The sequence below is a fragment of the Phallusia mammillata genome, chromosome 1 (genome assembly GCF_965637545.1).
Source record: "Phallusia mammillata chromosome 1, kaPhaMamm4.hap1.1, whole genome shotgun sequence".
Taxonomy (NCBI): Eukaryota; Metazoa; Chordata; class Ascidiacea; order Phlebobranchia; family Ascidiidae; genus Phallusia; species Phallusia mammillata.
In genome coordinates this window covers 31,898,468-31,921,736 of record NC_137252.1, presented here as the reverse complement: position 1 = coordinate 31,921,736, position 23,269 = coordinate 31,898,468, and the positions used below count along the sequence as shown (strand labels likewise).

General features: G+C 33.8%; 1 protein-coding gene across 1 annotated transcript; it reads right to left on the bottom strand.

The window, feature by feature from the left end:
* Positions 1-482: 482 nt before the first annotated feature.
* LOC145234184 (uncharacterized) lies at positions 483-23,000 on the bottom strand. The gene is made up of 48 exons (XM_080098943.1): positions 22,819-23,000; positions 22,658-22,755; positions 22,156-22,255; positions 20,633-22,083; positions 20,417-20,557; positions 20,244-20,357; positions 19,806-19,973; positions 19,328-19,480; positions 18,928-19,026; positions 18,633-18,824; positions 18,324-18,469; positions 17,836-18,000; positions 17,306-17,489; positions 16,950-17,012; positions 16,621-16,883; positions 16,214-16,400; positions 15,714-15,843; positions 15,590-15,655; positions 15,228-15,406; positions 14,850-15,095; positions 14,462-14,576; positions 13,901-14,107; positions 13,408-13,557; positions 12,717-12,943; positions 12,304-12,425; positions 11,901-12,104; positions 11,509-11,688; positions 10,852-11,086; positions 10,139-10,272; positions 9,702-9,916; positions 9,231-9,398; positions 9,005-9,121; positions 8,457-8,622; positions 7,945-8,143; positions 7,291-7,461; positions 6,829-6,967; positions 6,639-6,760; positions 6,283-6,356; positions 5,812-5,922; positions 5,565-5,687; positions 5,372-5,434; positions 4,780-4,875; positions 4,055-4,186; positions 2,875-2,999; positions 2,547-2,657; positions 2,109-2,272; positions 1,482-1,606; positions 483-1,251 (listed from the first exon to the last, which is right to left on the bottom strand). The coding sequence occupies exons 1-48, from the start codon at positions 22,926-22,928 to the stop codon at positions 1,075-1,077; spliced, it is 8,427 nt and encodes a 2,808-aa protein (XP_079955069.1). The 5' UTR covers positions 22,929-23,000; the 3' UTR covers positions 483-1,074.
* Positions 23,001-23,269: the final 269 nt, after the last annotated feature.

The window sequence follows — 23,269 nt, the reverse complement described above, 5'->3', positions numbered from 1 at the left end:
AAACCGCTGGAGAAATTTGACGCCTTAAAAAAACACTGTTTGTATGTTTTGTATGATAATGATACATAGTTGCTCGTCCTTCGACGGTTTCACATTGGTCAAACGGACAGTTTAAACTAATGTATATGCCTCGAAGTACTACTTGCTATTTTGTTCGCCTTAATAAAACTTTCCTTTCTGTCAAGTGACAGTTTTGGGCACTCATACGTGTGAGGCACTCCAGCGAAAGAAACTCGTCCACCTCAACACTGCTTTGAATTTGGCACAAATAACCTAAACGTTAAGTTGTGGTGAAAAACAAACAAAATTAAAACGATTTGTGGTTGCAAGTGCTTTTGAAAAGTACAAAAAATAGAAATCTTAGCCATGTTATTACATTGCCTCCGATAAAACTTTAAATTGTACCTTTAATTTCCCAGAATTGAATCCAAAAACATGTGTTTCACCGCAAGTGCGACTTACAAAATTTCTCTCAAGAAATTAAAATGTGTTTAATTATTCCCTTTTGTGCTCGACTTTTACTCCGCAATAATCAAAATGTGAACCTGAAAAAATAAGGTTTCAGTATCTTATTGCGGAGCCGCTAATCACCCAGGTACTTACCATGTTGCAGCATTTTCTTTACTTACCGACATTGGGTTATGTTGATACAACATAAATAGCAACACTGAAGTAGCTAAAGCGTTTTTTGTTCCACAATTCAATGCATACATGAAAATTTCGCATTTTTGTTTTCCAAATTGTTATGCAATTAGTTTAAGTTTTGGTCCAATCTGAGTTTGACGATGGGTGCATGGTCAAACATTGAAGGGACGCTAAGCAGTTGCTTTAATAGCCACGTATTCGTGCCCAGATGGAGTTCTTTTTTTTTTCTTGCCGCGTCGCACATCAATGACAGATGCACTAAAGTCCTTATTTACCAACTAGTGTAGGTACAGACAAAACCTGACCAAAATGAGGTCAAAGCATTTTCTCTTTTTATTACTAAATAGCTATTATAAAGGTAATCTAAGAAAGAAATCTACAAAAAAATCAATTTTAAGTTCTTCTGGTGTGCGTTTCGCGACCAGCCAATCAGACGCCGACTTTCCCATCACGTGACCAACCGGGTGGGCAATATGCAGGCGGAAAATCGGGTAGAGCCGGAATATTGTCATACACTGGTTCAAGCGGGGCCGCTCGGGCGTGACGAAACGCGTCGTCATGGCAATATTCGATAGTGGCGTTTTTCTGCAGTTTAATAACTGGCGTCTGCAAATATTTTGTGCAGATAAAATTAAAAACTAAAAAGGGACTAACTGCCTACCACAAAAAAAATTAAAGATAAAAAAGGAAAATCAAGAAACAAATAATTAAATTAAAAAAATAGAAGTAAAAGACAGACTTGCCCGTTTTATAAGTTCTTTTCAAAACGGCAAATACAAAACAGAATCGAAAAACGATTCTTCAAATCACAAACGTCTAGAAAAATGAACACTTACCCTTTTGTTGTATCTTGATGAAACCACAATAGCAGCTGGTACAAGAATGAGCAGAGCACAGAAAATTCCCACCAAACACCACACAAGTGTCATTATCCACGAATCTGGTTTGAATGGAGTCTCAACTAAACAAAGAGTTTGACAGTGAACTAAAAACTGTAGTTGTACAACCAGGCAAGGCCTTGCCAATCTAGGCGATTGTAAAGTATGGGTGGTACAAACTGAGTAAAAAAATGTTCGTACGCGAAAGGCTCAGTTGTTGAAAATATAATAAAATTATAACAATGTAAAAGGGAGAGTAGAGCAAAAACGATTAAGCAACCTAGAAATCTTGGTAGTATTGGTGGTCTTCGATTTATATGCTACCAATGCTTGGGACACAAACAGAGGTAGTGACAAGATTTAAACTTATAACCCCAGCCTTTTGGGATCAGATGGTAAATGAGTTACTTTTTTCTATTTTACAGGATTTGAAACACCTTTAAATATACTATAGCACATCTGATGCAGGTGTTTTCAACAACAAGAATTTAAAATCTAATCACTTTCGAAAAACAAAGCATTTTTTGCGTTTAAAACTAGTTTATGGTGTCAAATTATATATCCTGAGCATATGTAAAAATATACCCTCAGGTGGTGATACAGGTTGCTCCTCGCAATCGTCCGGTTTTACACAATCTCCAAAATCGTCATTAACCAGACCAGGAGGGCAAACACAAGACCGCATGGGGGTGCATTCTTCAAAACAAGGAGGGTTTGCAGAGAGATGGGCGCAAGACAGAACACATGATCTAAAAAATTAGAAAAACCCAAGTTTGTCAGAGAATAGTACCAAGTCGAGCCTGACAATTGCTTTTTCGGGATTTAAAACAGTTTTTAACAAGGTTTTATTGGCTTTTGCAAACCTATTTTTGTCTGCAAAGACAGTTTTGGTGAAAACGTATCACGAAAGTAAAATCGGATTCTAAATGTTTTCCGAAATTTTTGCTGTGCTGTATTTGCTCGAAGAATGCAGTCTTGAGTTTTACTGGTAATAAACATGCACTTAAGAGACGTAATACTTACGAATCACAAACTGATGCCACTTCTTTTGGTTCTGTACAAGATGGAACATTACTGGATGTCACATATTTGCTTGAATTTTCAGTGGTGGTTGGTAATGTAACCGCAAACACACTGAAAAATTTTACACTTAGCAAAGATTTGGTAAGTAACTTGATGTAGCAGTGATAATCACAATAACACTAAATCGCCAAAAAACGTTTCACTAGCCAAATTTCCAAAATGTGTAGAACTAAACCTTAATTTCAACAAAAACAAAACTGTGAGAAAAGACAAAAAGAATTGAATATTAAAAACTTACACCAGTTTAGAAAATATTAACCCGACTTACGCCAAATACCCTCCAGTTCCTGAACATTGGCAGGTAACGCCCACAATGGCTCCGTTAAAGTCGGTGGTAGTTGTGATTGCGCGACAAGGCTCGTTCCACCACATTGATTGATCCCATTTGCGGCACTGAACAACAAATAGATCGTAAACAATTTGGAACAAAATGGCCGTCAAGCATTAAATTGGTTTAGTTTAGGAGTTCGCGAAGCCAAATTTATCTGGAACACAAAAAATATCCATGACTTAAGGCAGTGGTTCTCAACTGGTGGTCCATGGACCACTAGTGGTCCATGATGCCTTTTTTGGTGGTCCACAGGACGTCCACTAAATTTAGTAACAAACTAGAGATGATTACATATTACATGTTGAAAGAGTATAAAAATGCTAGATGTTGATAAATGTATCTCACTTCTTGAAAATTAGTTTTAAAGAATTATGTTTCAAGTCCAAATGGTTGTTTTGTATGCGTACTTCAATCTAAAAAAAAAACAAAAAAAAAACATGGTCCATGATATTATTTTTACTGGGCTGGTGGTCCATGGCCCAAAACGAGTTGAGAACCACTGACTTAAGGCCAAGAAAATGCGCACAACAGTTAGATTAAGAATAGTTGTTGCGCAGCTGCATTTTCGACAATATACCTAAGTAAAAGTTTTTTTTTTCATTTCATCTTGAAATATTGCCAATGTTTAACTCCAGACATAACCAAGGGTGTTATTAATTGATATACGAGCAAAAAGGCTTACTGTAACATTGACGTAGAATTGTAAATAAAAACACATTCTGCTAAAATTCAAGGTGTTAGTGAAGAGCACGAAAGGGGGTCGCGTTTTGTTGGAAAATACCCTAGAAATGTAGAAAATTCAAAAGCTGTGAACCACTTTGTCTATTCTTATAGACGTATGTTTTAGGAGAACAGCCAAATTGTGTTACATAATACAAGCATCTTTTAAATAAGTAAACTACCAACGGAAAGGGTGTACCAGTGGGGCGCTCACCCGCGACACATTTCACATTCAGGATAGTTATGAACGTAAGATATGAACGTAAGTGTTCAGCTGCTAGACATTTCATCGGGCCTTTCGTTTGCCGTCAGTAAATTAAAAAAAACCTGTAACGCGGCTCACAATGGCAAAGTTAGTGCACCCCTGTAAAAGGTAAAGGACTAAAATGTTTGTTACCTCGTAGAAATGCAAATCTTGGTCAAAACTTTCAGTGTTTAAAGAATTGAAACTGATTGTAAAGGAGTAGTTCCCACTCGTGGAGAAAAGATCTGACGTTTCGGTTCCAGATTCAGGGTTTAGTATTGACAACTTGATGAAAAACAAAACAACATCATTTGAAAAAGTAAAGCATGTGTCACAAATTTAACCGTATAAAATAGTTTGTAGGGAAATAATAAGATTTAAGTGTATTTTGTCACGTGCCAAAGTTAGCTGAACTAACCCCACACCTCTCCAAAAGCGTATTTGTATTTGTTCATATTGCTTATGTCTTTGTTTGTTTCTTGTCTTCAATGGATTGTTAACTTAATGCCGCTTATTTCCTTATCTTAGCTTTTAGGAGCGCACTCTACTGGTCCCACACGCGTTTCACTCACTGGGCACCAAACTCTCTTGCCACATAACGCTGATATGGTGTAGCTGCAGGGCGTAAGTCATGATCCACCAATATTGCCTTTCGCCATTTTGCGCACCATAACGTTTCAACGTTGCGCAGCTAATTCTGGCTTGGTGATTGTTTTAGTACAGTTGTGTCGATGTGCTGTTTTAATTGGCGACATAAACTTAATGCAGGAGACGGAGTTGCAACTCTATAATATGTGAGTGCATAATGTGGACGAAACATTTTCATCTTTAGTGTGCGGTCAGTCCTCAAAAACTTAACAACGGTGTCCGTAACTTACAGATACAGTGTCAGATACTCTGTGTATATCTTCTGTGTTGTACCAAGTCTTGATGTTGTGTGAGAAGCTGCCAATCGCAATACAGGCTCCATCACACTGAAATATAAATGTAGACAGTTTAACGCCTAAGCATTTTGCTTCTGGTTGAATGAAACTTCTGCTGTTTAAGTAATATTTATTTATAAAAACTGTGACATGAAAATAATAATGGTTTCTACTGTAAAATATGTAACCTAATAAGAAAACCTAACAAAATGGAGACGGTTGGGACTATTAGGTTTTTTGTATTACAATAAAATTATAATTTAATCTCAAACAACCTTTCTGGGCTAAATATTTTTACCAGCGTTAACATGCCAATGAAGAGGCGTTCTGTGCCATTCTAGAAAATGTGGTTTTAAAAACAGACAGTGGTTTGGTTTGGATATGAGACTTCAATAAATTGCATTTAAAGCCTAAGCATTGAAACATTTTATTACAATACATTTCAGTAAATTTGATGGTTTTGAATAGTAGAATTGCGAATTTTGGAGAAGCCAAAACTAAATCATGCAAATTTGAAACAAAACAACTTGTTATACGTTTATTTTACCTTTGTGTCTTCGAAGCATGTCCATGAGACGAAAATATCTTCTATTTCTTGTGAAAAGTAAATCTGCCAAAATTATACAATTTTAAAATCAAACTTACAAAAACATCAAATGCAACTCATATTACATTTTTGGTGTCTTTGCTGTTTTTCTCATTAAACCTTCAATTAAGCAGTTAGAACTAAACTAACCAACCTGCAAATTAGAGTCAGCATTGAAACTTGCAACTTCCATCTTTTTCTGAACCAGAATCTTGGAATCTGGTGTTTCAATTTTCAAAGCTGGTTCAAGGTAAGCAACAGTTCGACACAACGATGACTGCAAACACAAGAAAAATATTTTGAATTTTTAGAATACCATGACCAGGTAAATATTTCATATATAGGAAAACAAAGACAGTGGAATGATTATGTGTAGAGAGAAAAAATATTGAAATGCAAACCTTTATAGATTTAAGGTCTTTCGCAAAGTTGTTTCTTGCTGTGTTATAATCCAAATCATCATGATCACTTCCATTCAGAACAATATCATATAGAGATAGGATTTGAGAGACCTGTAGAATTTACTGTTTTGTTTAAATTTGTTGAAACTATACACAGACATAACAAATTAGTCAAGTTTGCTTATGCAATTAGGGGCTGTTCATAACGCAAACACTTTTTTAGTGATTCGTGTTCACAGCCAATATGCAATGTAACAGATGGCATGATTTCCTGCAATTTCTGTATTGCATGAAGTAAAAAAGATAAATAAAACCTTCATGAAAACATATTTTAATATTATAAGAAATACCCAAAACTGCTTAGTTGTCACTTAAAAAATAACAAAAAGTATTTTTAACTGATTTAAAGTTTTTGGAAGGAATCAGTTTCGGAGGAGCACATTGTAACATGCATAGAAACAGTTTACTCACCAGTTCTGATGGAATCTCATTTGTCACTGATACGTCATCACTGTTTCTCCTCTTCCTTGTCACGGTTGATTTATCTAAAAAACATTTCTCAGTCTACTTGCTGATGCCACCATCACCAGCAAACACTAAAATGAAATCTAATGCTTCACAGTTATGACCCACCAATTGTGCTATCCATAACATTTTTTTACAATTCGAAGCTATCTCCAGCTTGGTGATTGTTTAGTGCAGTTGTGTAACTACATGTTCTTTCACCAAGCAAAATAAAATCAACAAGTCAAAGTCTTTGACAAACATAGCATTTAATAACATAATTCTGTCTATTTTTCAAGCAAATGTTTGTTTTACATACAAACCTATGGCATATTGTACATTAATGATATTTCCAGGAACTTGAGAAAAATATCCAATGCTTTCTGAAAGTAAGTTCACTCTACTTGCAACTGAAGTAGCTTGTTTGAGAAGTTCATCTGCCTCACTATATATAAACAATTTCAGTAATAAGTGATTGGAAAATATTACAATGTTTTGTTGTGCAATCCAAACCTTTCTGTTCTTGGTCGAACATCTAATATTGAAAGTGCGAAAGTATCAACAACATTTTGTATCTTTTCTTCATTTTTATTTACACCGTCAATGGCATCAGTAAGAGTGGAAATAGTAGCTGATGCTTTGCTGTGATCTCCTGCGTGTTTGAATTGTTACAAACACATAAACCAAAATCACTTAAAAATGTTTTGATAATTTACAGAAACCATGTAAGTTTTTGAACAATGTCAAAAAGGTCTAGCAGCAATGCAGTCAATTGTGGTAAATTACAAATTCTGTTTTGTTGGTTACAACCACAATCATTTGTAAACCTTTTCTGCAAAATTATAGAAAGTTTACAACAGAATGATGAAAATATGGCTTGATTTGTCACATTGGTTGCTTTTTAGAGTTCCTTATAGTACAAACCACAAGTTTCAATTGACTGCAAGTATGTATGCAAGAAGTCATTTCACAAACCTGACAATATTGCTTCAGTAACTGCATCCAATGTATCATTTATTGCTTTTTCCTCATATTCCAGTGGGGGATGAACCAACACTTCAGCAAAAGCTTTATTTCTCAATGCATTTTGTTCATCACTCAGCTTCGCAAACACCACAACATGCAGTTTAGTTGTATTACCTTCACCTGTATATACACATTTTAAATAACTTGACATGCGACTTTTTGAAAAGCAGTGGCTACAAATCTGAAGTTTGTGAGATTGGAAGGATTATAGATGCAAGGGTTTTCGAGTTCTCAAAAAAGGGGTTAATTGTACTTGAGTTCTTGCAGACTTAATAAAATTATAAAAGGTGTTTATAAAAAAGATTTGAAACCATTATTCTGAAGTAAACTCTTACAGGTTTTAAACGTATACAATGCTATATTATTGTGCATGATAGTTGATCATTGGACAAGCACAAATAAATATACAATGAAATTTCTGTTTCAACAATTTCACATATTTGTAAATCAAAAATCAGAAAGATTTTACAAAACTTAACCTAAAAAATTCCACATCTTTTTAAATCAAATGTCAAATTTTTTGTGTCAGTTTTTCAATAACAATGGTTACTAAATATAATTTATACTTTTAAATAAGAGTAACTTTCATAAATATTATATTACCTGGTGGAAGCACAACATTTACAAAAGCTTGCTCTGTGTAAGGCTGCAGTGTTGTAAATTTTAGAACCCCTTCAAATGTTCTATAATATCCAAACTTATACTGGAACAAAGTTTCTTCAGAATCAGATGCCGGATCAAACCAACCACTTGTTTGTAATGTAAATGTTGTGGACATTGCTGTACCAGATTTTGGTGTTACCTGCAATTAAATAAATATACAACAGTTTGAAATACATTGCAGGCAAATTAAAATACGTCGTGAGGTGAAGAATATGAGTCTACATTGTGAATAAATGCTCATGTAAGTCTTTTTACCACAATACAAATCATTTTTTTATTTTTAACAAAAAATTAAGTTAAAAATATTAGATTCAAAATTCTAATGTAGGATATGAATTTAGTTTCAAAAGGGTAAAAAATCCCCTGAAATGAACACATCAAACAATAGTTTTGTATCGCGGCTTTTGAGAAAATAAACAAACAGTTGGATGTATTTTTAAACACATGCTTACTTGTAGTATTCCCCCTTGTGGTAGAGATGGAGTAGAAAATGTAAATGCTGCTTCAGATAAGATAACATCATCACTTGACGATGTTAAAACAAGTCTGACTTTGTATTTTGATGCTGGTTGAAGGGAATCAGCTTTGATCACAAGAGGAACTGACAATCTTGATGAACTAAAACATTTATAACCAAAATAGGAATAAAACAAGTACAGATAACCTAAAATATGTAGTTGTTTGGGACTGAAACTTTGTGTTAAAACTTTTTCGATAAAATTTGTAATGGTAAAAAACAACTATAAGACTATGCTTTGAAAATTCTAGGTTTTCGAAAAAGCAGAACTTGAGTCACTTACAGGTATCAATAATTTAAGCACATGTTTGACAAAATATTCACCGAAAAACCTTTTACTAACTTTCCTGTCAGTTTTGTTCAATAACAGATTGATATTTAAAGAATATTTGTGTAAACGATTTTTGAAAAACAATAAAGATCTTAAAACAATTATTGAAAGGAACAAATAAATAGATGTATGTGTTCAATTGTTCTATTTACCTTGATAATGTAACTTGTCTCATGACAGGTGAAGACAAACTTGTGCCCAAATCAAGTTTAGTAAATGTTTCATCTTCTAGTGACGTCCAATACACAGTTCCAATAAATTCTTTATCACTGTTTACAACAAAAAATCAAATAAGTCATAATTGTTCAGCATTTATTTACGTCACTACCGAATTCTCCAAGAGTTTGTAAAAAATCATGTAAGTGGCACTGCACTAACCTTCTAATATATGCTTTAAACCGGTTGACTTTCTGTACACTGATCACTTGTCTCTGTTTGGAGGTGAAAATAATCCTTGGATGTGATGATGGAATTAGTTTAACTTTGATAAAGGTTGAAGCTGAAGCAGAACGGTCACCAGCATGTACAATCAGTGTAAAGTTATACCTAAAAATTATACAATCTATTAACATTTACATTTTTACCCATATTTTATGAAATAAAATGACTTTCATTTAGAAAGTAAATTTAATATGAAAGAAAAATTTAAATAGGTAGCAGTCACTTTAGTTGTAACTTGCTGAAAAAAAATGTTTTCAAAGAAAACAAAGAGTTTAGTCTTAAAATAGAGGTAAAAAAATAACAAATATCTATTAAAAAATCATTTATTTGTCTATTTAATTTAAATGTTTTACATAAAATAACAAAAAGCGAATTTAATGCACTATTGTACTATTGTAACAATCTTACATAACATCTATTGGAAACAGTGCTGCTGGTATTGAAATATATCCTGGGGAGAGCTCATATTTTGCCAAAACCTCATCTGCCCTTTTGTCAAATGTTTCTTCTGATAAATTGCCCTTTACAACACAGGGAATTCCCCTCATGTCCTCACAAGACCATTTGTATGTGAGTTGGGTTTTGGGGTTATCAGGGTCGTAAGACTGAAGACCATTCAAAATCTGTAAAATAAATAAAACTTTTGAATATGAATTCATTTACAATTTTTTATTCTTGTCACTTTTTACGTCGATTTGGGCAGTTATTTTTATCTGTAAAAAATATGTTGTGATTTGAAATTCCATTCTCCAAGGAAGGGTATCACTGCACTAATGGGACAACATGAAAAGAGGTATGTTTACTTGGAATTTACCTCAAAGTGCAAACACAGAAGTATAACTCACCAGTTGATCTGAGACATTCACCAACCCATCAGCATATTGGTCAGTTACTATGGCAACAAGGTCACTACTCTCAATCAGGATTGTGACATCATCGCTGCTTTGTCCAAGCATTGTGTCACCAGAAAACAACAAAGCTACAACAATGTACAATTTAAACACCACAATTTGCAGATACATATATTTTTCAACATCACAGTGTAATCTTCCGTTAACTTAAGGACCATATTCGCTTGCCAAATGCTTAAACATAGTCAAAAAAGACAATGGTACATACAGTTGTAAAAAGCAACCAATTGCTCACTCTGCCAGCAACGGCTTTAAATTTTGCAAGCTTTGTTATAAGTACATATATACATCGCAAATCTTTCCCTAACATGGGTGGTTGGCTTCTAGGTCCCAACCTGACTGGTTCCACCATCGTTTCCCCCAGTCTTGACGTCCTAAAGCGCCAACCTCACCCTCTGATGTGAGTCCCCGTCACATAACGCTTATTATAACGGTGTAGCTGCAGCGCGTTTCTCATCTCTCCACCAATTGTGCCCTCTACTTTGTCGAGCTTTTTAACATCTAAACGTTGCACAGCTATCTCCGGCAAGGTGAATATATTACTGTAATTGTGTTACGATTTTTTCACCAAGCGAAATCAACTCAACTCACTCAAATAGTTTTTAATAAATGGTTAAATATATTGTGTTTGAAGCTCATGTCCCAACCTGTAACAGTAAAGCGATATTGAATGCCAGGTACAAGATTTCCACTTGGAATATATAGGGTTCTTGACCAATCTTTATCTTCATCCTTAAACTCATCCAGCAGAAAGTTTGTAGATGTTGCAAGATCCTCACACTCCCAGATGTACACAAGTCTGGAAGAAGATTTTAAACTCTCCTTTTGCACAGAATTCGACTCAGAGTTACCACATTGGGGGAGATTGAATGACACTGATGCCTAAAATATAATACATACATACACAGGCTATCAGTCATGTAGAGAAATAAAACAAATGTTAAAATTCTCATTGTACTGCGAAAGGAGGTGCAGATATCTAGCACTTTCTAGATATCTGTACCTCCTTTAAGCAGAATTTGATTATCTGGTTGCTTATGAACAGTTATCAGAAAACGATACATACTATTGTACTGTTACAACTTTGAGATTATTAATAAAACAAAATTATTCAAAAACAAACAGTTATATGTACAAGAAATTTGATTAGTTGAAGACAAATGAAGGTGTGTTCCACCACAAAGTGAACTTAAACATACACAAAATTGATTGAAAATGAAATATGCAAACAGAAACACACAAAAAGCCCATGAACTTGCTGAACATGTACAAAGAAATAAACTTTATACAACAACAGCACCTACCTTGAGTTTAATATTTTGGTTTGATTTAAATAACCTTTCATCACCACCATCTATCTTAACTTGTAACAGGTCTACATCGGAAATAAGTTGAAATGAATAAGTGGACGATTCACTTTTGATCCCAATTAAATTTGTTGCTTGCACTGATATCGTAAAGTTTTGGGTTGTTGACTGGTTTGCCTGAAAAATTTACAACAACAACTTTATCCCAAACCATTGCACTGAAACAGAAGTTTAGGTATTAAAGTATATCACTAAAAGTAACTATAACTAACTATTTTAATGGTTTTAATGGTAAAAATAAGTGCAATACAGTTTAATTTTTTTCCAAATCTTCCAGTAAAATTTTTATGTAGTACAGATGTAAAACACTTATAAACAAGGAAACTTACAGGAACTTTTCCTAGATGAACTCGACCACTTTTGGAAATATTCCTCAAATTGTTTTCGAACATGGAAAAAATTTCATTCTCATGTTCACTTTCAACTTTCCAAAATATTTTTTCTGCTATTGCACCACTAGTTTTAAATGAAAAGTAAATATCTTGACAAGGACCGAATGAAGGCAGTCCTCTGATTAAAACTGAACCAGGTTCCTAAAAGAACAAACAATGTAGTGAAAAGATATTTTGGGACAACTTTTTGTGTTAAAACTACAGTTGGAACACTACACACAGATTTGGGTCGATTGTAAACAAAGCTGTCATACAGCTTGTAAATACATTCTACTTGCAAAAGAATGTATTTACTATACACAAGTTCGGTAGTTTTGATGAAAATAAAATGCAATTATACCACCACATCTGGCAGCTCTACATCAAATCTAGTTGCAGGAAATATGTCAAAGTGTTGGTCAGATCTCCTCGCTACCACCGAACCTCTTTTCATTGCAAGTGTAAAACCAGTTTTCAGTAATTCTGAAATTATAACACACATTTTTTTTTCTTTTTTTTTAAATTACGATTTCTGTCTGAGTGGTACTTTGATTCAATGGTTTCAAATCTATTTATGTCTTCTCTTGAAAATTTGTTTTTAATAACTTGTCCATTTAAAAGCATCCGAAACTTTTTCACCTTTTGCAACAGTCAATCCCTTTTTCAAAGCATTATAGACAGGGTTTCTTTGAGTGGTTTGCTTAATTGTCATACCTTAGGCTCTTTCCCAATACTTGGCCAATGTATTGTTTTTTAATAAAAATGTATTGATACCTGTGATATTTATGTGCAAAAGGGCATTGGAATCTGGTTTGACAATCACTCCATTTGGTTTCTTGTTGAAACAACTTGGTTGAGCACCAAGAACACCTTCAGGTAAGCTTTTAAACACATTACTGCAATTGTGTTCCTTATTCAACTTAATTGCTTCATTGAACTTGATTGTTATTAAATCCAGTTTCGAGTTCAGTTTTGCTGAAATAATTGTTGGCGCTGGTGCACTGAAAACAATCAACTTTGTTTTAAAAGCTTGTAAATTTCAAGTAAATTTTCCAGTACATTGTTTAAAACACAGGAGAGGCCTAGCACAACTTGTACAGTATCGGTGCATAACACTCTATATAAGTTAATATAAAACAAATTATGTTCTTCTGTCATTAATGCCCAGTTGTGGTATGGAACAGGTTTGTAAAGGCATGGCTTTTCAGCTTGCTGCTCCCAACAAACAGGCGTGACATAAGGAGCTACATTAGCCCAAATGGCCAATCTCTCGTCACCAGCTGCACAATTGACTGGTGAATCCATAGAGGTTAAAACAACGTGTACTGCCTGCAGCTTAAACATGTAACAGCTTAATTTTGAAAATTATATTTGTTTTAGATTTTAAGTTTCCCAGTAAGGTACAAAACACCTGTTTCAAGAATTCAAAGTTGGGTAATAAATAATTTGCATAATTCATACTTACTAAAATGTAATGATAAGAAAGTTTGTCAACTTTTTGATGTCAACATATTTTAGGTTCATAGCATTTGGTTCAAATACAACTGACAATCGAAGTTGTAAAGATTTGTTGGCAGATGGTATCTCACACGAAACCATACTTTGATTCAGAAACCTACCACGAAAACAACCAAACATAAAATAATTTTCTACAACTGCACAGGCACCCTTAAGCATTCATGTAAACCAATAATAACACCACACTTTTGTACAAAACATAGTATGACATTTTAAACATTTTTTGCAGTTTATTGGATAGCTGTTGTTTTAATGACACCTAACAACACATAACTCTTATTTTGGAACAAATTAGATGTCCTCATGAACAAAAGCAGCTTCACAAATTAAGAGAAATCAATTTAATTCTGCACTGCAGCTTATCATGTATTGGCTCGATGCTTTCATGTCAACTTAGCTTATGTATGAAAATCTAGTACAAAAAATACATCATAACTTACTTGGCTGGAAATAAGCGCCACTTTTTTGACTTTGCTATCAGAATACATGTCAGTGGAAAATGCTTCAAAAACATTCCTCCAGATATCATTAGATTGGTTGGACCAGAGCCAATCGGGATGTCCATAGGGGTCACATGATTAAGCACTGGCCAATTAGATGGCTGGATGACAATATTGGAACCATTTGAAGCAATAATCTGTGTGTCACTGAAACAGTTGTTGACAAATTAGCAAATTGCTTAGTTACTTGACATAGAATGGATTTATATTCTTGCAAAAAAGAAAGCTAAATGCACAACTAGTTATTGTTATAATGTGACTTACTACAACTTAGTTACACCTTTTTAAAAATGTTACATTTCAAAATTGCTCAATATCACTTACAGAGGAGCATTAAACATAACTTTGACAATTTCGGACATGGGTAAAAACTTGTAAAATCACATCCAGTTTTTTGAATCATAATGCATTTAATTGGAAAAGCAACCAGCAAAATCACAGAATTAGTATATTCTAGTTGTCAAAAATGACCAAGTATTGGCAATTTGACTTATTTTGTACCTTCCATTTTTGTACAACAAACAGTGGGCTTCCCACATAGTTGGGCGTTCATGTACGAATATTAAATCAATGTGAAAGTGTAAGAAGTCAGTTGACGAACGAAGACCTTTTATTTCTGTAAAAAACTCAGAAGTTAGAAAAACATTAATCAGAACAGTCAAGTGAACAATGTCAACACTAGCCAATATGGCCGATCTCTAGTCACCAGCTGCACTGTGATGACCTTATAGGTTGAAACAGTGTGCACTGTAGGCAACAAGTGAACAACACAAAAAAACAATGCACACGATTCACGAATTGGAACACAAAATTGAGACAAACTACAAAATGCCGCACTTTTCATAATACAGACACATGTTTACAAACTAGCATCTAAAAACAGTAGTACCTTTTAAATTCGTGTTGTCATTTTTAGCAATCAGTAAAGAGGTCAGATCACTTGTAGACAAAACATTACTTAAACCAAGATTAATTGATCGCTTCGAAATAGGGAAATCAGATCCATTGACAAGCTGGATCCAACAGTTTGATGCCTCAAATGATGAAAAATGCCCATAAAATATTAAATCCAGGCTTGGTGAAGTTTTGTTGATCACATAGAATGGATTCAGAATGTATAGATTAGACAGACAACCTAGTAAAACAATATTAAATTATCAGTTTCAGACTTTGACATTGCACATTTTATAAATACCACATTTAGTTGATAGTCAACGAAAGTAACAAATTGTTTTAAAAATCTAAGTGGATCAGCGGGGTTTAATACCTTGATTGAAATCTTCATCTTTTGGATGGCGACATTTTCCACAATTATCCAGTATATTCTTGCTCCCAGGAACACCATCACACCCTTGACAAGATGAGTTGTCCCCTCCGCAAACTCCACATATGTCTTCCACTGCATCAGGGAGAGAAGTTGTGAGAGGAGAGACACAATATCCACATCTTAAAAAAGTGACTACATATATATATATTCACACTACAACAACTTGCTAGTATTGGTTTCATTTGTCAGGCATTAGCACATTAGCTACAGTCTTGAATTTTAATGTCAGGCAATTAAGTACTGGTGTTGTCTTTTTCAAAAACAGAAGGCAAAAATTGTTTTTTTTAATTGTAAAAACTTACTGATTGACTTCAGCTTTTCCATGACATTTGCCAGAACAATCCATCATATTCACAACAGGTTTCAATCTAAGTGAAACAGAGTGGATAAAGTTATATGGTTTAAAAGGTTTTACACACTACATACCTGTTCTGGCAAAATCCACACAAATCCATGTAGTTGTTAGCATGGCAGCCATTAGCGCAATCAAGAAGAGCGTTGGGTGTGACATTGGTTAAACCACCAGAGCATACACCACATTGGTCGATAAATGCATCTAAATAAAAAAACATAACATCAATTTTTTTCCATCTACTGAATTTGGGACTTCAGTCAAATGTTCACCAACTTTAAATCATTGTTGAATATCGCTACATAATATTTTTTGTCAGGTGCTTTCTAAGTTTTTAGCATGTTCAATAACTATAATTCAATCAATCATATGTAGAAAAGTAACTCCTTAAATCTCAGAAAAGCATAAATGTCATTGTTAATTACTAACAGAAAGAGTAATAACAAAATTCATGCGTTCAAAATCAGTTTGATCTTTACGAAGTTAATTTTACAACAAAAGCATTCAGCTTTGGTTAGATAATTTAACCATCATTTATAACCAGGCTTTATTCCACACACAAGCAGGCACACACCTCCATGTGGGTCACCATTACAATCTAAACATGATGAGCCATCACCACCACAAACACCACAATAATCAGAGTTGACTTTTAAAGATGATTTTTTTCCATCACATCCATTGCGTTCTATTGCCACAGTAACTGAATCCTGACTAATGAGATCACTGTGTCTCTTTGTGATGTCATCACATTCTGGGTCCTTAAAAAAATATAAACTGCTCTTAGGTCACCAGTCTTTTGAGATCTAATCACTGATTTTGGGAGGTGATATGATAAAAGCATGTTGAATCATTCCTAAAATCAGGGCCTTTGTAATGGCCCGGTCCTACTGTTGTCAAATATAGTAAGGGTTTTATATCCATGAACCTTTATCAACTGCATAACCAAGTCAATGGCTTTGATCTAAAAATTAAATTCACCTTCAGAGGGCAGATAGGAACTTTAACATATCCATAGGAGTTGAAAAGGTCAAGAAGCTCTTCATACTCCATTTTGGCTTCCTCAGAAAAAGCTGTGTCAGCATCCCAAATCCACATTGTAATTCTTGTGGAAGACCAAGCTTGTGACCGCTTCCAGAACAAACCAAAATGAACTGGTTGAAACCGGATTCGACCACTTGGAGCCAGAAATACTCCTAGCCCAGCAGAACTTAACATTTGAAACGATTTTTCCCCATTTGGTTCTGTAACATAGGACATGTATACAGCTGAAAATGTTTTAAACTGAAAGACAGACAAAACTGTCTTACTAATTGTTGTAATTAATTCTGTCAGATTTGTCCACCGTCCATGCCACTCAAATTGCCATTGTCCTAAAGCAGAAAAAGATCAAAAGTATTTGTTTTACATTCTAAAGAGGTTTCAAGAAATTTTTTTAAAAAAACACAATCACGTTTTCAATAAAAAAATTCTCAAAAATAACTAAAATACAGGCAAACTTAAATTCAGCCACCCAAAATAGCAGCTTTATCGCCATAGACAAACTGAAACAAATGCATATTCACACATATACTTCACTTAAGGCCAAGTTTTAAGATCGTTGCGTATTTCACATACAAACAACTTGTTGCAGTAAAGTAAATCTTGTAGAAAAGTCATCATTTACCAAGATAGGAGTCCAACGGTTTTATGAACAGAGAAATGTTTTTAATGTTTTCATCTTCGTTTAGGAGCATTCTTGCAATGCTTGAGACATTTATGCCAATGTTCAAATCAATATCAAATGGAACAGGATCAAGGGAAAAGCCTTTTGGAATTTGAAGTTGAGGTGGTTTCGATTCTGGTTTAACCTGCAAAGACCAAAAATATTGTGCTGTGGTAGATGGACATAAAAACTTCAGAAATTTAAAAACAAAAATGTTAGTCATATAATTCACAGGTTTGGTAAACGATAATGACTATGTCAATGAGAAACAAAAAAATATTTGTCAAAAAAGATTGAAACATTTCTATAATATACAGGCCTATTTAGCTATAAAAGGGGAAATGATGACAATAAAATGTGCTGGCAATTACTTATACCCATGTTCCAAATCAATTTAAATCATTTGCAGACCAATTCATATTATGACCAATTCATACAGACCAATGACAGCCAGATACTTTGTAATTTTAGCCAAACTGTTGTGAAAATACCTCAATGTAACAGTTACTCCAGGCATTGTCATTGCTTATCTTGATTTGGAACAAATAACGACCAGACTCAATATGTTTCTTGGGTGTAAATTTTAGGTTTCCGTCACCAGAAATCGTGAATGATTTCCTGTTTTTTACTGTCGTCCATTGTTGTTCATCAGTCAACTAGAAAAGAAGCTCATATTGTGACACCATGAAAGCAGTCAAGTATCATTTGCTATCCAACACATTTTTAATATGTTTTGACGGAAATTAATAATTTAGTAGTATGTAAAAAGCACAAAAATAATTTGACTAACACATAGAAAAAGTTGACATATAACCTTCTTTAAATGGGCAGCAAACAATAGTGTCTAGATATGTTTTATACCAAACACAGTAGTGTTCAGATACATCAGAAATGTTTTTTTAAAACACAATTTAAGGTTTACATATTTATTTATTGTTGATCAAAATATTGACTTTGGGTTTACAGCCAACAACATTACCTTGTATTCAACAGAAATGAGCTTCAAAATTTCTTGGGGCATAAGAACGTCATATGTTAGTTTCTGTAGCCTTTTCCTCAAAAGTTCCCAAAAAACCTCTACTGCACTATCATGCTTATCCACTAATAGCTTCAAAATGTCAGTACCTACATAATACAAAAAACATATATATAGTTTATTTTTAATAAGCTTTCGGGACCACACTACAAAATCTCACTATTCTAAATAATTGATTTATATTATCCTGCATACACATCAGATTTTATCAACACACAGTTGAAATTTCTAAAAAAATGATTTTTTTCTCACCCAGAATATGTTGGTTGTCTTCAACATTTTTCATTATCTCAACCATGTTGAATTCCGATCCAAAATTTCCATCAATTTCAAAAGAATGGTTACTTCTAACCATTGTAAATTCTCTCCACCAAGCAGGGAGGTCATTTTTCATGTCACTCAACTCGTCAAATCCAGCAGCCACAACAAAGTTCAGTGTGATCTCTAAAAAATACACAAAAATATAAAAACACAAAAATGTACTTTAAACTCCATTGTATTTTAATAGTTGACAAAAAAATTGATCAAGTTTTACTGTAAATCTTACTTTCTTCATTTTGTTGTTTTAGTTTAAGTGGAACAATTCCCATTTTATTGTTATCTTTGATATGAAATCGAAGTTTGTAACTTGATTTGATTATTGCACCTGGGAAAAAAAGTAATAAAATGTATATATTAACCCAGCTTGTCAATTGAGGTAAGCAATCAATCCAGTTTACGCCAAACTAACATGTTTTTACATCAAGACTTTTTGAATTAAAAGATCTAAACATAAAGTCATGGTGCACAATTTAAACCATAATCTATTGTGGACAATTGAGAATAAAGTTTAAAATGTTTTTACGGTTACATGATCACAGCACCAACTGATCTAGTAAATTGATGCAAAAACAGTTTGCAATTGACATGCCTGTCAGTCTGCAACCTAATGAATAGTTTAAACCAACCTGTTTGCACACAAATCCATCCGTTACTACACAGTTGTTTGGGTTGTGAGGTTGACTTTTGCTTAATAGGTTGCAATTTGTCTTTGTTGTTTCCTGTATTGCCACCACTATCCGCATCATCTTTATCATTACCATCACCATCTGCAGAGTCATCTTGACAAAAATACATAAATATACATTGCATCACAAACTCAGCAAATTGAATATACATTTAACTGAATTTTTGCTCGACTTGCTGAATATATATTTGGCATTTTGAACTAGTCTAAAGATGTTTTGGTCCATAAATAAACATGTTTTTATACACAAAATCATTTTAGGGTCAGTGGAAATACTCGAAAACATTAGTAAAATAAGAACCTGTAATGAGAATAGGCGAAAAGTTAGTGCACTCCTACCTGATTTTAACTGTTTCAAGAAATACAATGCAAAACAGAATAGACAGTTTAACATTTATATTCGCATTAAGTTTTCTTACCTTGGTATTCAAACACTCCTATATAAGAGCTAGGAACATACATCACAACAAATGCTGTGTTTTCAGGTAAAATATCATCTAATCTGAAGCCTTCATCATGGTTATCTTTGCCAGTAGCAATGTAGTCTGGGACTAGAAATTCTTTCTGTGCCAAAGATATTGGAGAGTCTGCAATGCACAATAAGTAAACTATTTTATCTGAACAAAAATATAATATTCAAATCAACTACAATGTAATCATATCCAACCTATAAGGCAAAAGCTGTAAATATCACTTTAGATTAAAACCCATCAACATATGTTTTGCATCACTTCAGTGCCAAGTAAGCTAACTTAACATTCACCTAAGGAAAGTTATCTCTAAAACTATAACAATACTACAACATAAACAGCGATACAACATGATACAATGTAATTAAACTATAAATAGACAATCACCTGGTCTTGGTTTGGTGTAATTTAAATTCAAAATGTCTGTTTGATTTGTAATTTTGGTGGTTTTGCAGTGTTCAATATCAGGCAATAATTGGTAAAAAACGTCAAGCGATGAACCTGCAAGAATTAACAGGAGTATAGTGTTGCTCTTTCTTTTGCAATGATAGACTTCTTACCAAAAGTGTTGCATGTAAAATTGGTTCTTTCTGTCCAGGAATAAAGTTTGAAGAGAAGACTTGTAATGTTCAGTTTTCTCAAGATTGTTTCATAATCGGAAAAATATGTTTTATTCAAGGAAAGATATTCACCTGATTGGTCTGACCAAAAAAACACAACTTAATTTCCTATAGGTTAAACACATACAACTGATTTCTACACAGTCAATAAACTACCTTTGTCGTTAAAGTTGTATGCTTCTTCAACAAATTCCTTTTCTGGATTCTTAATGTTAAGAAATTGCAAGACCTTTGTAAGATGCTGCTCAATTGTATTTGAATCATCTTTCAGGGGCAAAGTTTTAGAACCTTTTGGATTTTTCAACATTGTTCTGTTACTAGGATGACAATCATCATTTGTAAGATTATAACTTGCATTGTTCATCTTCCACATTCTTTTCAATAATTTGCTGACAAAACTTGTATAATTATGCTGGTTTTTATGCAAAACATTCTTCACAAGAAAGACCCAAGGATTGCAACTTCGGTTGAGTCTCCAATCAATGAAGTCTGGATCATTATGCTCATAGTTTTCACCTAATACATGGTCCCAAACTACATGATAGCAGAACTGATTTATTTGAAACCTTGATAAATTTGCTGAAAGTTTGAAATTTTCATCATTGTATTCTGTTGTGTTCCAATACTTTTGCCAATTATTTGACCTGTTTCTTGGCAAGTTCTGCCAGCTTTTTTCCAACCAATACAGATTGTATATTGCTTGCACTACGGTATTGATGGATGAAATGTTATCCTGGTTTCGCCCATTTGTATTATTAATTAGAAATCTCCATAAATCAAGGTAAGTATTGTTGTGCAAGAAATGATTCCAAGAAGTAGAAAAGGCCGAATTTGTAAAATTCACTTCAGAGTTGCTTCCAAAATATTGCAACTGGGCCTCAAAAACATGAAACAAAAGCAACACTTCCTTCTTGTCAAAAGTACTTGCATTAGAGTACTGATCACACACTTCTCTAAATAGTCCAAAAATGTCAGCAACTTTGGTAAAATTTTTACCATCCATATTAGGGAGTTTTCCTGTGTCTGTCATATTTTTAGGTTTGGTATTCTCCCATCTTTTGTTTTCATGCGACATCACATCACAAAAGCCATTGAACCGCTTCTCTGCACTTTCCGTTGACAAGTTCAACAGACTTTTATTGAACCGTTGCCAAAATTGCTCTTTTTCTGTCACATCCTTAAGCAGAGATACAAACTTAACAAAGCTTTGAAATAGGGGATTTGATTGACTGTACCCACTGTAGTTTTTGTAAGCAATAAAATCAGTAGAATTAAATTTTCTAAAAAATTGACTTTTTAATTTTTCTTGATTCAGCTGTTGCATAACATGAAGATAAGGCAAGTCACTGTTCTTGGTCATATTTTTCAACCAAGGAATATTTTTGGTGCACCACTGAAAATTTCTGGATTTGGGATCTTTGAAGAACACCTCAGATAAGTTGGCAACTTGTGCAGAATCATTAATAAATTTCGAATTTTTTTTGAAATTTGGATGTTCATTATCGCTGAAGTTATCATTAACCGACAAAGAAACCAAAGCATAAAGAAACGCTCTGGAAAATTGCTGGAATTGCTCTTCACCAGAAAGTAAGTTACCATGGTCAATGCTACAAAATAAACACACAAGTTTAACCAGTAATAGTAGATTTGCAAAAACTATTTGGAAAATAAGTGGTAACCTGTCAAGGTGTTCTTTTAAGTGGATTGTCACAAATTGCTTCAGTTTGTTCCATTGTGTTTTCAAACCAAAACATTTCTTTTTATTCTCCTTGTCGGCATCTAGGTCAAAATGTAACAAAAACGTTTTTAACAAAATCACAAAGCAATAAGGTATATTTTAAATCACAATAGTTGCTAAAAAATGTTTAACCAATAACTATTCTAAAAACAGACAACAAATTTTGAAAAAAATAAGCTTTTGTGGCCAGACACACTGTATAAACGAGTTTGCTCTACCAGCAGTTTTATGTATTGTCTTGCAAGATAGGCCATCCTGCAAAGACGTCTTGTATGGGAAATCAAAACGACGATTATATATCATAAAAACTGCTGAAAGCATCAGTTTTGGTATTTAAGTTAACTCATACATTAAAATTGATTGTATTGTAAACGCCCTACCGTAGCACAATTTTATTTCAGTTTTGTTGCACAATAAATAATTTACAAGGTTCAAAAACTTACCATATTCTGGACATTCGCACCAACACTGATTCGTCTGTTTATTACTGTCACAAATTTTTCTGCAAGTTCCACAATCAGTTGTATTTCGCAATTCAACACTAGAAGACAATTTGGTCACGTGATTTATAGCCGAAACTTTGTCCCGCCATAACTTAACTTACTTTTCCTGCTGCCTAGGATAGTTTGTCTCTGCGACTGCATTGCAATGGGTTGTTGCAGTTATGCCAAAGAAACACAAACTGGCGACAATAAATTTGGTTGAAAAGGCCATTTGTGCGCTTTTGCTGACAAATGTTTTTTCACTTCTGCTTGAGTTTATAAAAATGCCCTTTATAAACCATAACACTTACGATAAATTTTGTACCTCCAAGTAAGACTAAATTTTCTCAAATAACCCATTTTTCTGCCACACACCTAATTTCCCAGATCAAATTGTAACACGTCATTTAATTACAACAACAATGTGATTCATTAAATATGTATTACAGTTTGGAAAGTCGGTAACCAACAACAAAAGATTGTAGCGGACAAATAATAGTCTAGCATCCATTGTTAGGAGTCCTTTATAACTCTTCCAGGTGTGCAAAATTTGGCCTTATGACGTCAAAGCAA

Coding starts and splice junctions, on each gene's coding strand:
- LOC145234184 (XM_080098943.1), bottom strand. CDS start 22,928: ATGGCCTTTTCAACCAAATTTATTGTCGCCAGTTTGTGTTTCTTTGGC. Junction 15,096..15,227: donor AGATGAAGATTTCAATCAAG/GTATTAAACCCC, acceptor TTGTTTTACTAG/GTTGTCTGTCTAATCTATAC. Junction 6,968..7,290: donor TACTGAAGCAATATTGTCAG/GTTTGTGAAATG, acceptor TCAAACACGCAG/GAGATCACAGCAAAGCATCA.